The sequence below is a fragment of the Antechinus flavipes genome, chromosome 1, assembly GCF_016432865.1.
Source record: "Antechinus flavipes isolate AdamAnt ecotype Samford, QLD, Australia chromosome 1, AdamAnt_v2, whole genome shotgun sequence".
Lineage (NCBI taxonomy): Eukaryota > Metazoa > Chordata > Mammalia > Dasyuromorphia > Dasyuridae > Antechinus > Antechinus flavipes.
In genome coordinates, this window is record NC_067398.1 from 363,290,816 (window position 1) to 363,308,440 (window position 17,625).

At 39.6% G+C, this 17,625-nt stretch overlaps 1 protein-coding gene across 4 annotated transcripts in view; it reads left to right on the forward strand.

Annotated features, from left to right (window-relative positions):
- ST8SIA5 (ST8 alpha-N-acetyl-neuraminide alpha-2,8-sialyltransferase 5) overlaps positions 1-17,625 on the forward strand; it is a 128,665-nt gene that overhangs the window by 53,457 nt on the left and 57,583 nt on the right. For 2 of the 4 annotated variants that reach the window (XM_051969661.1, XM_051969663.1), the window contains 2 exons: positions 12,401-12,493; positions 16,190-16,204. In XM_051969661.1, the coding sequence (XP_051825621.1) occupies positions 12,401-12,493; positions 16,190-16,204 (108 nt within the window). The remainder of the gene's footprint in view (positions 1-12,400; positions 12,494-16,189; positions 16,205-17,625) is intronic. The other 2 variants (XM_051969662.1, XM_051969664.1) reach the window with 1 other exon arrangement.

Below are 17,625 nucleotides of genomic sequence, written 5' to 3' on the forward strand. Positions count from 1 at the left end.
TGGGAACTATCGAGAGCCCAGATTTAACTCTCATGTGTGGTTTCAAAAAACTATAATATGTGCAGCCGCAACACCCCAGGAAAATCCTCTCAATAAATGAGCTAAACCATTTTAAGGGTAACTCATAGTTTTCAAGCATATTGGTGAGTTTGCCCTAAGCATGTGAAAGTTATCCAGAGTGGCTGGGTGAGAACAATTTGTTCCGATGGACCATTAAATGGGCTGAAACAGGCATTGTTGGGCTTTGAGCTTGGTCAGGCACTGAAGGTGCCACGGGCATCCACTGCATCCCAGGTCATTGCCATTTGCTTTTACTTTTGTCTTGCCACTGGACTTATGACTCTGGAAGAGAGAGCAGGGCTGATGACTCTGTGTAATTCTGCCTCATTTAAATCCAATTCACACGGGAATTAAGATATCATCACCCATGATGTCACTGGTCCTCCTAGAAAATAAAACACAAACAACAACGTAGCTCCGAGCACTGATGATCCCCAGGATGTATCCAAAGGAAATCCTCTGGCAGGAAACCCACCTATTCCTATAGGCTTTAAGATGCATGGCCTTCTATAAGTGGCAAACTTTATTCCACAAATAGTGAAAAAGAGCTTTGGCTTTGATTTACTGTCTATTACTAGTTGTGTGATTGTGGCTAAATCACTTAATCTCAGTGATCCTCATCTGTAAAAAAGGGGATAATAACACCTATAGAGTTTATCCTATGGGATTATTACGAAGAAAACACTTTGTAAATGTTTTTATGGGAGAGTTAGATGAAACATATGCTATCAAATTTGTGTTTCATGTTGGCTAATATTTTGGATGATAGAATTGTGTTACAAAAAGATCTTATAGGATACAACAATGAGTGAAATCTAGTAAAATGAACTTTATCACAGATAAATGTATCCTGCACTTCAAAAGACTGATTTCATGAGTATAGAATACGAAACGTTATTAAGTAACAATTTATTGTAAAAAGACCTGGACGTTTTAGAGAATTGCAAGCTTGTTATGACACAGTAGCCAATTTTTCCCTCCCCACAATATCATTATTGCCTGCCTATAATGGCTTTTATATAAGGAATAGCACAAAAGCTATTATCTAGCAACTATATAATTGAAAAAAAAAGGTGACCTCGGGATAGCCCAAAGGAAGTATCGGTATTGCACCAGAACCCAAAGAATAGTATAAGACTCAGAAAAAAGTCTTAAGCACTTTGGGAAGTTCCTCAGTGGGGAAATGATGAAAAAAATGTGGATCAGAAGATTTATCTCTGGAAAGGTTCTCAGTGGTCAGCAGCCTCTAATGGTGGAAGGAAAACTCACACCAGTAAGATCTTAGATCTACTTTTGTATTGATCTTAATCTGCATTAATAGAAGGCCCAGAATGAGGGTGGTGATAGTTCCATTCAGCCTCTGTCCTAGTCAGTGATCTGGAACATTTTGTTCGATTCTGGACACTTTCAGGATATTGATCAGCTGGAGAGCATTTAAAGAGAAGATGACCTAGGTGGCAAAAGGACTGGAGCCATGTCATTGAAGGAATTGATGATGTTTGTAACCAGGAGAAGAGAATGATCAGTGACGAGGGGGAGCATGCTAGTTGTCTTTAAGGGGATCAAAGTGTATTTGTAAGGGACTGGGAGATAGGAAAACAGGTTCAAGATCCCACTCTCATACTTCTTATAGATATGTAGTCTTAGTTTCTTTATCTGTATGAGGGGTATGTATGGTTGGCATGGAAAGGGAATATGAATAATTTAATTATAAATTATATATATGTATATATAAAATTAAATAATTTTAAAGGAAGCTAGGAATGGGTCTCTTGCTCTAACATTCTTGGATTCTTATTCTTGAATTGATTTGATGGGCTGTTCTATGAAAGATGGATTCAACTTTTTCTTCTTGGCCTTCAAAAAGCATAATTAGGAGTGGAGTGTACAAGGAAGAAAATCTAAGCTTGAATGAGGAAAAAAAATCCCTAATAATTAGAGCTGCCCCAAGTAGAATAAGTTGCTTTGGGAGATTGTAAGTTCCCCTTTATTGGAAATGTTTCATTGGAAACTGGATGACCATTTGAAAGTGTCTTTTAAAGAAATTTATCTATCTATTTATCCATTTATCCATCCTCCCTCTCCCCTCTCTTCCTCTCACCCCCTTCTCTTTTCCTTTTTTTCTTCCTATCTCTTTATCAGATCTCACAATCTCATCAATGCTGGAAGTGCAATAACCACTCAGCCCAAAACTTATCAGTGTAGAAGCTTTGACCTATTCTTTCTTCCCAGCCTGGGCTAGTTTGATTTGTCTCTCCTAAAAGTTATGTGTGCCCCTGATCCCTGGGGCGTCCTGTACTGATAACAGTCTATGTACTGACATCCTACCAGCTGTAGTCTTTACGTAGTATCAAAATCTCAAACTCAAATGATAGGCCAACTTTTGCCTCTCCCAACAGCAGAGATGGCAGCTATGTATCATTCTGCCTGTCTGCAGAAGAAATTCTTATTCAGATATAGTTGGATTAGATGGTCTTTGAGATTTTATGGTTTTCACAATTATAAAGTGTTACATAAATAAATGACTACTATTAGGTGAGTGATTACTCTTTCTCCTTTCTCCCCCCGCCTTTTTTTTTTTTTTACAGACATGAGTCCTGTGCCAGACACCTTTGTCCTGTCCCAGTTGCTTTACATCTTTGAAATGAAATATGGGGGCTTGGATATCTTAAATACAGTCTTACAATGACTCCTTTCTGGGCTGTAAGTGAAGGTCAGAGGTTGGCTCTGAAGACCAGAGCAGGATTTAATATCCCTTTCTTTTCTGCTTCCTCTTCCCAATAACTCTAGAGCCACACACCTGAGCAAGCAAAGACTGAGATTGCAAGCTGTTTTCAGATCTGTTCTCAAATAGCAATGGGATGTGCTCTAACTGTGATTTAAACCCTCTCTCCTGCTTTGCCATGGCAAGGATATGCTATGTTCTTTGTTCTGATTCTCTTTCTTCTCCTGCCCACTCTGCCTGTCCATGTAAAACAAATGTCTCTTCTTCATTTGCAAGTTAGGGAGCTACAGAAAGGAACTATCCAGTTATATTCTGATCAGAACTTCCTGCGAAAGGGAGAGGCACCCTGTGGGGACATTCAAGGAGATATTTGGCCAGACTCAGGCTTGGAAAAGTACATAGTGACCTCCTCAAAATAACACTCACCCCTCGTCCCAGGTCTAGTTGTCTTTTAATCCTGTTCAAAATTCTTTCCTAGTCTTTCTAGCTCATGTAATATGCTTGTGGACCTAGAATTCAATCTTCTCCATTCACCAAGAAGAACATGAAAAACAAACTAGAAAACCTAATCTTAACTTTGTACAAAGTCCCTCTGTTCCTACTTCCTATTGTAAAGTAAAGGCCCAACAGGGCTCAGAGAAGGATTGTGGAAGTGATAAGAAATATATTGGAAGAGGCTGTGTAGGAGACCCTAAGGGGAGATCCCTTCAGGGAGGGATGCTGACAGAAGGGACGGTATGGGATTGTATTAATTGATTAATTGATGGTAGTGAGATGAGGAGAATTTAGGGCTTGTTTAAAAAAGTTTTGTAGTGACAGAAAATGTGGGTTTGGATCTCAGTCATCCTATATTTTACTAGACAATATGCTTGGTTTCTGCAGGACACTCTCTCCTCATTTGCAAAGTGAGTATGCATTAGTAAAGATTAGGAATTCTTAACTTGGCTCTTTAGATATTCAGAGGGTCTGTGGATAGATTTCAGGAGGGTCTATCAACTGGGATAGGGAAAATATGTTTATTTCAGTGTAATTGGTTTCCTTTACAACCTTATATATTTTCTTTTATGCCCTTAAAAATATTATTTTGAATAGGAGTACAATGCATAATCTTTACCAAAAAAGATGCATGACACATAAAAGATTAAGAACCTGGGGACTAGATTATCTCCAAAGGCTTTTTTCTCTCTGGAATTCAGTGATTCTATGAGATTCCAGTTTAGGAGAATGAGTTTCTTCCTTGAAACTTGAGGGAAGTGGGTCTAGGACAACCATTAGGAAGAACGTTAGGAGTAAACAAATGTAACTCATTATTACAAGCAGCAGAAATATGATCTGAAAAGGGCTTAGATAGATTCCTGAGCCACAGATCCCCAATGGTTTATTAAAGGAATTCTTGAGATATGACTGTCACCTTTGTCTCCCTGTTTCACATAATGCATAATGCCATGCACATGAAGCCAACCAATTAGCACTTGTTGAGAGGCTGAAGAAGCAAATGGAATGAAGCGCCAGATTTTGTGGTACAGAAAATAAATTTTATAGAAGAGCAGAGATATATGTGGGCTGGAGTAAAGAGATGTTGGCTGAGTGGATGGGGGCATAGCTCGTAGAGAAAATAAGACATGAGCCAAAGGAGATGAGGAAGGAGAAAGAAGACTTGGGAGAAGTAGCAGTGCAGTGTTAGTATAAGGCAGAGGGATCATAGCATCTTAGGTTTAGAGGTGGAAGAGTCCTTCAAGATCATGTAGTTCAACCCTTTCATTTTATGAATGAACAAACTGAGGTCCTGAGACTTAATGATTTGCCCAAGATTATACAAGGTCTCAGTGGCGATAGAGCTTTAAATCATGGTTCTGTAGCTCTGGCAGCTGTTTGACTATTAGGTCATTCAATTTTGTGAGCTTCAATATGCTCATCATTGAAATGGAGTTAATAGTTATGATCATAACCTCACAGGGGTATTGTGAGACTCAAAGAAATAACATGTGTGGGGGGAAAGCGTGTCAAAGACTCTTAGGGCATGAAAGTGTCTGATTATATACTGGGAGACTTTAGCGTATCTCCTGGCTTGTGCCTTTGCCCAGAAAATGTTAAATTGCACGAACATTTTCCTTGCAAGACAATGGTAGAGGAAAAGAAAATTTTATTATAAGAAGAACACTATAAATTCTAAGACAGCATTGTGTGGCTGAAAGAAAATAATAAGAATCTGAGGAGCTGAGTTCAAATATTGAATAACCTTGGACAAATCCTTTCAATTCTTGGACTCATTTTTCCTATCTGTAAAATAAGGGGTTGGCTTACATGATTTTTAAGGTCAATTCTAGTTCTTTGTTTTATGTTTTTATTATGAGTTAAAAGTGTTTCCTTTCAAAATCTTAAGTCTTACAGCAAGTATCTCACATTCTTCCTCAACTTCAGCATGGATTGCTTGCAGTTCTCTCTCTCTCTCTCTCTCTCTCTCTCTCTCTCTCTCTCTCTCTCTCTCTCTCTCTTCTCTCTCTCTCTTCTCTCTCTCTCTCTCTCTCTTCTCTCTCTCTCTCTCTCTCTTTCTCCTTTTTCTTTTCTCTCTTCTCTTCCCTTTTCTCTTCTCTTGTCTTGTCTTGTCTCTTGTCTTGTCTTGTCTCTCTCTCATTCTCACTCTCACCATCTCTGTCTTTCTCTCTGTCTCGCTTTTTCTTTTTATCTCTCTTCCTCTCTGTCTCTCTCTGTTCTGTCTCTTTGTCTCTCTCTCTTTCTGTGTCTGTGCCTCTCTGTCTCTCTTTCTCTTTCTTGCTTTCTTTGTCATGAATCAAAGACCTGGTTCCCTGGCTTCTTCTAGGGCTTCTGTCCCCAGGATGTTGTCTCACTTTTTTCTGTGCTAGCCCCTACATTATCTGTTATCTACCTAGTCTAGGGTAAGGGGTTATAGAAGGGAAGAGAGACACATAAATCTCTTTCCAATTCCATAGCAAATCTCCTCTTCACCCTCCAGTATTTATATCTGGTCTCTCAAATCTGAACGGTCAAAAAGGAAGCCCCAAACTCATTGAACAGAATTACCTTTGTGACAATGTACAACTATTTAAATAAAATTAAAGATGGATGGGAAGGGGAAGGGGACATTGGTTTGGAAGTGAAGGACAAGTTTGATAAGCTCAGAGGTGGGAATGGGCTTGGTATTTGCAGAATCATGAGACGATTGGGCTGAATGGAGCAGAAATAGAGAAGGTCTAAGGAAAGACAAATATATTAAGTAATAGAACGTTGGAGTTCAAGATCCTGAGACCAAATCTCAGTTCTGTGTGATTTTGGGTAGTAATAACTGACATTTAAATAGAGTTTTGAGGGTTACTAAGTACTTTTAAAAGTAACTTTAATAAGTTACTTTATCTCATTTGATTCCAACAACTTTGTAAAATAGATACTGCTGATATTATGGTCCTTATGTTACAGATGAGTGTTGAAATGAAGTGGTGAATGCTGGATTTGAGTTGGAGGCCCTGCATTTGATTTCTGATTCTGCCACTTATTGCTTGCATGATCTTCAAGTCACTTCAACTCAATGGCCCTTAGTTTTCTCATATATTAAATGAGGAAGTGTGACTAGATGGCCTCTAAGATCCAACTATGTTCCTGAATATATCTTTGGGGACAAAGATTGTTCAAAGTTCAGTGACTTGTCCAGTGTCAGCGGTAAGTGTCCGAGGCAGGATTTTACCTCAGTCTTTCTGACTCAGACTTTCTACCATAACATGCTGCTTCCAGGAACATCATTGAAAAAGTCATTTAATCTCTCTAGGCCTGTAAAATTAGAAGCTTGAAAAGTGATGGACTTAGGGAAAACCATGGTTAGAATCTTGCCTTACATACATCTCACTCTGGGATTTACTTTCCTTGTTTGTAAAATGAAAGTCTTTTTCAGAGCTAAATCTCTGATCCTAAGATTGGAAATGTGATCTAGAGTCATACATAGGGATAGATGAGTGTACCAGTGAGATCAAAGAAAAAGAAAAAGGATCTATATGCACAGAAAGATTTATGGCAGTCTTTTTTTGTGGTGGCAAATAATTGGAAATTGAGGGGATGCTGAATGCTTAATTGGTGAATGATTAAATAAGAGTGGTATGTGATGGAGTAGTATTATGCTGTGACTTTAGAAAAACCTGGGAAGACTTTTATATGAACTGATGAAAAGTGAAGTGAGCAGAGTCAGGAGAATATTTTTCACAGTGACAAAACTGTATGATGATCAATGGTGAATGACTTAGCTATTCTGATCAATATAATGATCCAAGACAATTTCAAAGGTCTCATAAAAAATGGTACATACCTACAGGGAAAGAACTGATGAACTCTGGGTGCGGCTTGAAACATACTTTTTTTCACTTTGTTTTCCTTGATTTTTTCCCAACATAGCTAATATAGAAATATGTTTTTTTCATGATTTTATGTATATAAGTGATATTATATTGCTTGCCTTCTCGAGGGGGTGGAGAAGGGACTGAAAGCAGTAGGAGAATTTGAAAACCAAAAATTTAAAAATAAATACTAAAAATAAATATTTAATATATGTATTTTAAAGATTACATAGGACTTTGAATGCCAGGGAAGCAATTAGACTGCCACTCTTTCCCTAACTTGGCTCCTGATGCTTATTGATGGAGGACATGGATATAAAAATCATTCTTGTTCCAGATGCTCTTGGCTCTGCCTCCAGGTCTATAGAGCTGGGAAGAATCAAGAAGGGATGAGATTTATTTAATGTCAGCAGGCATTTACACTCTTTACAATACAATAACCCTTAAAAGTTGCCTGCCCTGCTACTATCACAGAGCGCTTTGTGATTTCCTTTGGCAGCTCTTGTCCTCTCAGTGGGAGAACTATGGCAAGGAACATGGGGCAGAGAAGATCTCAGAAACTCAAAAATGTTAGTTTGGGGAAGGAATTCAGTTCTATAGTATACTATTGTATATAGTATAGTATTGAAGGAACTTTGCTCTGTGTTCACATCAGTGCTAAGTACTTAATAATACATAAACAACATACTTTTCAGGGTTTTTTAAAATATCTATTACCTTATTGGATCTTTACAAACAACCAAGAGAGATTGAAGAATTATTTTATTTTAAAGATGAAGAAACTGAGGCTGAGAGGAAGGTGACTTATTCAACTAGTTAATAGGAGATATTCCTTGATCTCCAGAAGTTAACAATCTGGTTGGAGTATAAGTCTTAAGAACAAAGAATGATTATAATAATAGTAACTGTCACTTATATGCCATTTCAAGTTTGTGTGATACATTATTTATGTTTATTGTTTATTATATTTATATCTATATTGCTTGAGCCTCCCAACAGCCCTGTCATACTGGTATTTCAGCCCAAATGATTTTTCTGAAGCCCAGGTCTTAAACATGTCATTACTCTACTTAATAAAGTCCAATGATTCTCTATTACCTTCAAAATCCAAAATAATCACCTTCACATCTTAGTGTTCCTTCCCATCTTCATAAATTTTTAATATATTACTTCCCTTCATAAATTTTATGGTATAGTCATATTGCCCTACATGCTGTTTCTCATAGATAATATTTCAGCTTGCTCTGCCCTAACTGACCCTTATCCCGCCATGACCCACAGCCCATTCCATGTCTGAAATATTCTCTCTATTAATCCCCACTTTCTAGACTAAAGATTCCTTTAATCTCTCTTCAAGTTTCACTTTTTGCAGAAGGCTTTTTTCCCAGTGACCAATGTCTTCCCTTCAAAGGTCACCCTCCAATTATTCTGTGTTTATCTTGTACATATGCTTTATATATACTGTCTTCCCCTTTTGAATGTAAGCTTTCTGAAAGCAGGGATTATGCTGGCTTTTTAAAAAAAATATATATCCAATGTTTAGCAAAATACCAGGCACATAAAAAGTTACCTAATGAATGCTTATTGAAGGCCTGACCAGGCTCCACTGTAGAGTAGTATAGGCTGCCTTGTCCACAGTCACACAATGTCAGAGGGGAGATTTAATGCAGGTCTTCCTGAGTGTAAGTGGAGCACTCTTTCCCTTGTATAGGCTGTCCTTCGGTAGGTCATTCTGTCTAAAGTGAATATCATTAAGTGTCAGGAAGTACAGTCCCAAAGCCTGGGATTTTGGTCTCTCACTCCTGAGTCCAGGCCCCATGCTCTAGCCACTGCCGTCTGGCTTTTCCAGGCATTTTCATGTCCATTTTCTTCTTAGGTTCTCATAATAACCCCATGAAGTTAGCCAGCCTCAGTTGAAAAATAAGGAAACTGAGATCAGGAGAAACTGTGAGTGCTAGAGGCAAAAGCCGTGCTGGAAGTTACTAAATCTGATTTTTGTAAGGTCACGAAGCCGTTCTAAAGAGCAAGGAGGGCTGGCTAGCTCCTTAGGGACTGACCGAGGCTAGGGCACGAGTCTTCTGACTTCAGGTCTGATTCACCCCGTGGCTTGGCGTATCAGCTAGAACCCTGGACTGGGCACAAACAAGTTTATGGCAACAGGGCCAGACCGACTGATCCCTAACCATGGAAGCTTTCCTCATCAGGGAGTGCAGGTGGCTCCCCGTGAGGGGAAAGCTTGCGCAGAGTGGATGATTTGTGGAAAGTGGCTGAACACATAAAGGCCGGATGTACTCTTTTTGGAAACCTACCCTTCCTGCATGATCAGTCGAGCCACCAGGCTTGCACATCGGCTGATGACGGCTGGGTGCCAGAACCCGGTGCCAGTTCCAAGTATGGGCAGCCAGTGGCTTATTTAAGACCAAAGTCTCTGGCACCCTCTGGGCCTGCACCCGCAGTTTGGTGGTTCTTCCTACTGCTTGGGGGAATAGATGGTGGGACAGGGCTCAGCTCTGATCCTTGGACATCCGGCAGGGTGAGGAGACTTGGTTTTGTGGTCCTCAGCCCTTCACAGATAGAAGAGGGTGCCCCTGTGCTCTAGGCAGCCAGGACCATAATGATTGGGGTTCTTCGGGGAAGGTGAGATTGTTCTCTGTTTGTGTGGGTATGAGTGACTGTACATACATTATCTGCATACATACACATTGCAAGAACAATTACATGTGAATGCACATGCAGGATTATAATGCAAGCTTATGTGTATTATCCGATGCATAAAAATGCATATGAACACATACTATGCATTGTATACATGTATCATGTAGGCTCTTTCATATACATACGAACATGTTAAATGTGTACGCATTATGAACATGCATTATGTATGTATACACATAATGTGTATGGTCACCAGAATTCTGTCTAGCCTAAGAAAAGTTTGTATTGTCCCTCTTCACATTTCCCTTGTTGCTCTGAAATGTTCCTCTCTTGTCCTACCATTTCCTCCTCTCCTACTTTTTAGGGAAAGATAGATGATCAAGGGGATAGAGCCCTGAGCTTGGAGTCAGAAAGGTTCAAGTTGTAAACCTGCCTCAGACAATCACTGTGTGAACCTGGGCAAGTTACTTGAGCTGTGTTTACCTCAGTTCCCTTACCTGTAAGTGAGGATAATAACAGTATCCACCTCCCAGGACTGTTAAGAAGATCAAATGAGATGATAATGGTAAAGTGCTCAGCATAGAGCCTGGCACATAGCTATATAAATCTTAGATGTTATTATTATTTCGACCCAAACAAACAGGGATAGTGAAATCATAGAGTGAGCCTTGCCTTGCAAAGGTCTCTGAAAATCACTAAGAAGGAACAGGAAAGAAGGGTGCCCTCTATTTTGGCTAAGTCCCTTGCCAGTGCTACATTTATTTTTATAGATGCTATAGACTAATAAAATCAATAAACGCATTAATTGGCCCCAGAATGTATATTTATAAATAGCTGCCACTCATAGGTGATAAAGTGCTCTATAGAGCATCTCGCTTGGGAGTGATGTGGGTCCTACAAGTATTACGACCTCTGTTTTACAGATAAGGAAAGAGGCAGAAAGAGGTTGTGTGACATCAGGTTGATCAAGCATCACAGAATTAGGGCTGGAACAGATCTCAGAGACCAAAAAGTCCAAACCGAGGCCATACGACTATTAGGTGTTAAGGGAAGTATTTAAACCCAGGACTCTTCTGACCCTTGGTCTTGTATTCTTTTCACATCACTCAGCCTCTTGGTGCTTGTAAGGGTTTACATACATGAATCAACAAATATGACATATTGGAATGTTTGTTTCCTTCATTGTGTTGTTTTGGGGGGAAATGTTTGCTCTTAGAGGTGGAAGATCAAGTTTCAAACCCTAGCTGGGTAACTGTGGACATATCACTTTCAATTTGGTTCAACAAATACTTATTAAGTACCTACTGTGTTCTCACTGTGTATGCTAAAAAAAAATCAGTTCCTGGCCTCCAAGAGCTTATGTTCTATTTGGAGGAGGAGAAGAAGGGAAACAAGTAGAATACTATGTATATAGATAAATTAATAGGAAGCAATTTGAGGTGAGTTCTAACAATGGGAGGAATGAAGGAAGCAGAAGGAGGCCATCCGTTAACCTCCTTTACAGATGGGGTTTATATCATATCACATCTAAACACTTTTCTTGCTCTGACATTCAGAGGCCTGCTTATGAAAACCCATAAACCTTCTGGTGGATGCTTGAGATTCTTTTGCCAGATAATAGAGACCTTCATGTTCATTAGAGCAATTAGAGAATAATTTCAATTCAATGTGTATTTAATAAGCATGATGGATAATCAAAGACAAAAATGAAACACTCTGTGCCTTTAAAAAGCTTACATTCTACTTGGGGGAGTGGGAAGGACAGCATGTATATAGATAAATAGCAAACAAAAACATTAAAAATAATTACAAAATAATTGGTGGGGGGAGGGGAGGGAGCCTCTAAGGATGTTAGGAGTTCTAAGAGGTAGATGAAAGAGGAGAGCATCCTTAGCCAGGGGATTGGAGTAGAGGGTCATTCAATTGCATAGAGACCAAATCCAGCTTTGTGGGGATTTACATTCCTATTGGGGTGCTGGTGATCAGATTCTCCAGAGGGCAGGGCTTGATAGGGGGTAAAGTTGGGGCAGGGTACAATGGAAGGAGCTAAAGAGGGGTGTTTGATGGGCAGAGGGAGTACTAGGGAAGGAAGAATAGCATAACTGGGGCCATCGGAGACCAACTTCAGTTTATAATTTTGTAATAATTCAGCCATGAGTAAAAGCCAATTATTGGTAGTCAAGGAGAAGTGGAAGAGAAAGCCTGAACTAAGATGGGTCCAAAGCTTCCTACCCACCTCTTTCCCTTTTGGACACTGACCCAAAGCTGCCCTCAAACTGGAACACTGATGCACATTGCTTCAGTTAAATGATCACAAACCCAAGGGGAGTAGGAGGCCCTCTATTGGGAAGGTCCTAGATAATTGACAACATAGAAAACTCTTCCCTGAAAATGTAAATACAGGGAACTGCTAGGGACCAACCTTTTAGGATTTTAAATCTGTTTATTTGATTCTGATCTCAGAATCTTCATGACCATAGTGAGAATGTCAAATGTTTTAAATTAGGAACACCCTAGGATCACCCTCTCCCCTTCTCCCAGATACCATGGGCCACTTTACTCTTCTGCCATCCAATGCTCACTTCAACCTGTAACTAGATACCCATGTCTCCATCCTCAGGTACTTCGAGTTTTATGAGGGGCCTTTTGAATATAACTCCACCAGATGCCTGGAACTTCGCCATGACATTTTGGAGGTGAAGGTGCTGTCCATGTAAGTGTCCTCTTATCAAGAGTTCTCTGGCAAGCTGGGGTGGGAGGTGGGCAAGTCCCTTATCATAACAGCCTTGCAATTGTGAAATGAAAGAATTCGCCTTTAAATCCTAGTTTCCTTATTTTGTGATCCTATGAAATCCCGACTGAACCAGAAATTTCAGTTCCATCTTCTGTTTTTAAAACCTTTAATGTTCACTAAGACTTTTGGGACAGGGAAGGCATTAAATGGAGCACTGTACCTGGAGTCAGGAAATTGTGAGTTCAAATCCTGACTCACTCACTAGTTGTGTGACCCTAGGTAAGTCTCTGTGTCTCATTTTCTGTAAAATGAGAGGATTGGCCTGGATGGCTGCTGGGGTCAGTTTTAGATTTGTGATCTTATGAAATATCTCTCCAATATTTCAGGACAGGTAGAGGGATAGTTGGACTGTCTGAATACCCTATTTAAGTAACTAGGCTTATGTGTATGTGGGTGGCTAACTATCCTGACTGGTAGTTTTTAGTGAAAACAATGCTGTTCAATGATGTACCTAAATTTAATAAGATACACATTTATTAAGTAACTTCTGTTTCTACTTGCCTCCCAAGTAGATTCTGAAACAAAACAAAACAAAAAAGCCAGCAAGGATCTTACATTCTGCTGGAGAGATATAACCTGTTCTCAGAAAAAGTATAATACAAAGAGAGGCAAAGAAAAGAGAGGGTAGACAAAAGTGTTTGAGTAATTTTTGAGGAAAGAGAAGATGCTATCTGTTGGAGGGATGATAAATAGAGGGAGTGACACTGAAGTTAAATCTTGAGTGGAAAAAGAGACTCTGAAAGGCAGAGGTGAAGAAGGAGTGACTTTCAGGTCCCACATCCTGATGTGCTCAATGCACAGAAATGGAAGACAGCATGTTCAATTTGGGAAGCAGTTCTATGGCTAGCACACATCATGTATAAAGAAGAGGAAATGTGCAATAAGGTTAAAAAAGTAGGTTAAGAGCAATTTGGAGAGGGTCTTGAGACCCAAGTGGAGGAATTTTATATTTTATTCTAGGGACACCAGATATTTTTTGAGCAGGGGGAGTGATATGATCAGACCTGTATCTTAGGAAGATTATTTTGAGGTCTATGTAGAGGATGGATTGCAGGGGTGAGAGTTTGGAAGATGAGAAATCAATTAAGAGGTTCTCACAATAGCTCAATGAATGGTAATGAAAACTTGAGTTAAGGTGAAGGGGTTACATATAAGAGATGCTGTGGAGGTACAACTGATAACTGTTTAGATATGATGGAGAAGAAAGAGTTGAGGATGACTCTAATGTGTTGAACCTGGATAGATAGATGGAAAGATGGTGGTACCCTCAAGAAAAAAAGGAAAATTTAGAGAAGAGGTGAATTTGGGGGAAATGTTGAGGGGGGAAGAAAGAATAGCAAGAGAGAAGGGGTCCCAAGAAAGAATCTTAGGCAAAATCCACATACAAGTAGAGGCAGAGAGGAGGAAAAACTCTTTTTATGAGATTAGAGGGAAAGGAGGAGAGACAAAGGTTTTTAGTTCAATTTGGGCATAATTTAGAATTAGCTTGAAAGTCATTCTGAAGTCTTTCTCCTCCTTCTCCTCTGCAAAATCAGAAACAGCATGTAAGGCGTGCTTTATTCTACATAAAGCATGAGGATGAGAAGAGAAATAGAAGACCGGTTCCTGACATCAGATAGTTTACAGTCCGGTTGGGAAAATGGTAAAGAGTCATAGAAAGTTTGCTAATGATGCAAAAATAGTCTGTGCCAAGGACTGGATGAATAAATCAACAAAAACTTGTATGAGAGGTCAAAGGAGGAAAGGCTTCATCACTGTTAGCCCAGGTCAGCACGAAAGGCTTCATGGAGAAGGAGGGGACTTGAGCTGATTCGGGAGAGTAGATTACAGATAGATAAATAGGGAGAAAAAAGGAGGAGATAAATTTATTTGGATAGAGAAGAAATGATGAAAATACAGAGGTGAAAATATATGGGTCATGTTCAGAACAGTAAATAATATACTAGTCCTGCTGGAGCAGAAAGTTGGTAAGAGAAACCAAGGGAGATGAAATTGGAAAAGTAGGTTGGAGCCAGAATGTCAAAGGCCTTGAATGCCAGGAAAGGGATTGTGAGTCTGAAATTGCCTTGTATTCTAAATCATTTGACCAATAAGGATTTACTTAGAACTTTCTATATACCCAGCTTTATGCTAAATATTGGGAGGATACAAAGAAGTTTTGATGTAGTTCTCACTTTAAACATGAACACCCTCTGAATCATGTTCTAGAATAATGAGAGTATGCTATATTTAGATATGCACATTAAAACTGAGAAAGATTGGACAGTGAATTTAAGAGGACAGAACAACTTAAGGACATTTAAATAATTAATAAATACTATATCAAATTTGGGGTAGTACCTTGTTTCCAAAAGAGTGATACCCAAGGCAACCTTTTTTTTTTTCTCAAGGAAAAGGTCTTATCTACTTCCTCCAATGGTACCACACTCTCTTCTGGGTCAAATTGCTCAGAATCATGGAAATAATTTAGCCACTTGACATGATTTCTGTCCTTGGAAATGTTGATATCTGGAAAATTACAAAAATGTGTGTGTGTGTGTGTGTGTGTGTGTGTGTGTGTCTAATGGAAACATAATAAGAGCTCAGTAAATTTTAAATTGAATTATTATTACTATAATAATAATTATTATGATTATTATTACTATTATGTTATCTGGAGTTCAATTATCTAGCAACCTGGATTAACTGGAAAAAATCCAAAAACTTAAAAGTAGGCCCCCAAAAAAGATATCTGAGAAGCCAAGAAGCTGATCCAAAAACTCATTCACTTCATTCATAAATGAGCTCTCTTGGGCTCTTACTTAGAAATGATTTACTTTTATTTTGGGTACAATTCTAATATGTTTGGTGATCTGGTTTTTGGCTACAATATTTAGAAGAAGAGACAGGAGGACTGGCATAGGCAAGGAAAAGTAATAGCTGACAGGCTTACATCCAGAAAAACTTACATAGTGACATAATACTCAAAAAAAAAAAGGCTATTTCTTATAGCTAAGAATGTTTTGCTCCAAAGGCCTCTCTGTATTAAAGCAAAATGCAATTGATATTCCAAATGATGAGCCACTGAGAAAAGGTTAATTTCTATTGGGTGACTGAGTGATTTCTAGGGTTTCTTCTAACGCTTTCTATAACACCATTCAATTCTTTTGCTTAAGAAAGCAGAGAAATATAAGATACATTTTACATCCAGAAAAACTTACATAGTAGACACAACACTCAAAAAACTACCATTATGAAGTATTTCTTCTAGGTAAGGATGTTTTGCCCTGAAGGCAATCCCTGTATTAAAGCAAAATGCAATTGATATTTCAAATGATGAGTCATTGAGAAAAGGTTAATTCCTATTGGATAGTAGGGTGATTTCTAGGGTTTTTCCAACTCTTTCTATGACACTATGTTCAATTATTTTGCTTAAGAAAGCAGAGAAATATAGGATACATTTTAGAGACTTCCTTCAAAATGATTAAGGCAAGAGCAATTTTTTGACACTTAGACAAATTAGTTATTCACTTATGTGGCACCATTGATTCCTATGTGATACTGGGTTTAATAAGGACTTTCTCTCTCTCTCTCTTTTTCTCTCTCCCTTTTTGACTTGACCTGTGATTCCATCAGTGTAAAGAGCTCCAGGTGAGAAATTCTCCCTACCAATGCAAATTGGCATCTGCTCTGCAATTTATAATCTTAGGAAATTGTCTGGGGACACCAAGAGGTTAAAAGCCTTGTACCAGGGTCACAGAGTCAGTATGTGTCAGAAGACAGGACCCCCGAGTCCAAAGCCAGCCCTCTATGCATGATTATATACTGCCTTACTTTTAATATTGTTTTCATAACGCTTTCCTTACAACTAACCTATGAGGTAGGTAATACCAAGTGTTATTCTCCCCTATTTACAGATGAGGAAACTGAGATTCACGAAGATGAATCGATTTATTTATGGTCATGCAAAGTTGCAAATGGGATTTGAGCTTTTAATTTAGGGATCATTATGCTACTTTTAAAGCTGGCTGTGTAACATTGGTTTTTGAGAATCTGGATGAGGGGTCTTTCCTGAAGGACCCTCTCTTCTCCGACATCAGGGCCATGAATTGGGGAGCAAGAGCAGCAACCCTCAGGGCCACATTCAGTGCCATTCCTTGGATTATATGCTGAGAGCTTATGATGACCTTGGACTGTGCTAGGAAGAGAAATTCTTGGGAGTCAAGGTGACCCGAATTGAAACTTGCCAGGGAGTAAAATCTGCTGCAAATTCCCTCTTTTCAAGGAAAAACCCAATAGTGCTCAAATAGCCCATTCTTCAGACATCTTAGTGCAGGTTTGGATTTCTTTTTGGCAGGGAAATGCCAGCCTGGAGGTTTGTTTTTTACAGCCACAGTAGAGTGAGATGATGGTAGTAATGGAGAGAGAGAGAGTGTGTGAGAGGGGTAGGTGTGTGTGGGGAGTGATGTGAGTGCCTGAGAGGTGGGGCAGAGCAATCTGTAAGAAGTGGGACAATTTCCCCCTTGGGCTGAGGGGGATGCAAGACTTTGAACAGCACCTCTCCTCTGACTCTCACTCAGTGGTGTGCGAGGCAGGGAGGGGGAGAGGGAGAGAGGAGGTGAGGAGGATGGAGGGGGAGGTGAGAGGCAGGGTAGAGCAGGAAAGCATGGATGAGGTGGTGAAACCCGCTTTAGGACATCATTAAGGCACTGTTGCCAAGCCTGGAGAGTCCCCCCGAGGCTCCCCTTCTAACTACAGATCCTGGCCATCCATGGGCCACACCTTCTCAGAAACAACAGCCACGGCTGTTTACTGTTTGTGCTGAGTCTTTCTTGCCTGTCCGCTGATTTCTTTTGGGTTCAGGCTGTGGGCCCGTGGACAGCTGTGGGCTGAAGTCACGGCACTTTTTGGCTTGGTGTGAGGTTCTGAGCAGAAGGCCTTGTTGGGCCTTGCAGAGGGCTCTGATTGGAAGGATTCCTTTGTCGATGTTGGGTCCCTGGACAGTTTGAGAGAGGGCAACTCTGATGTTGCTCACCTTTCCCCCACCTGTTGTTATTGTTCGCTTCAGGTGT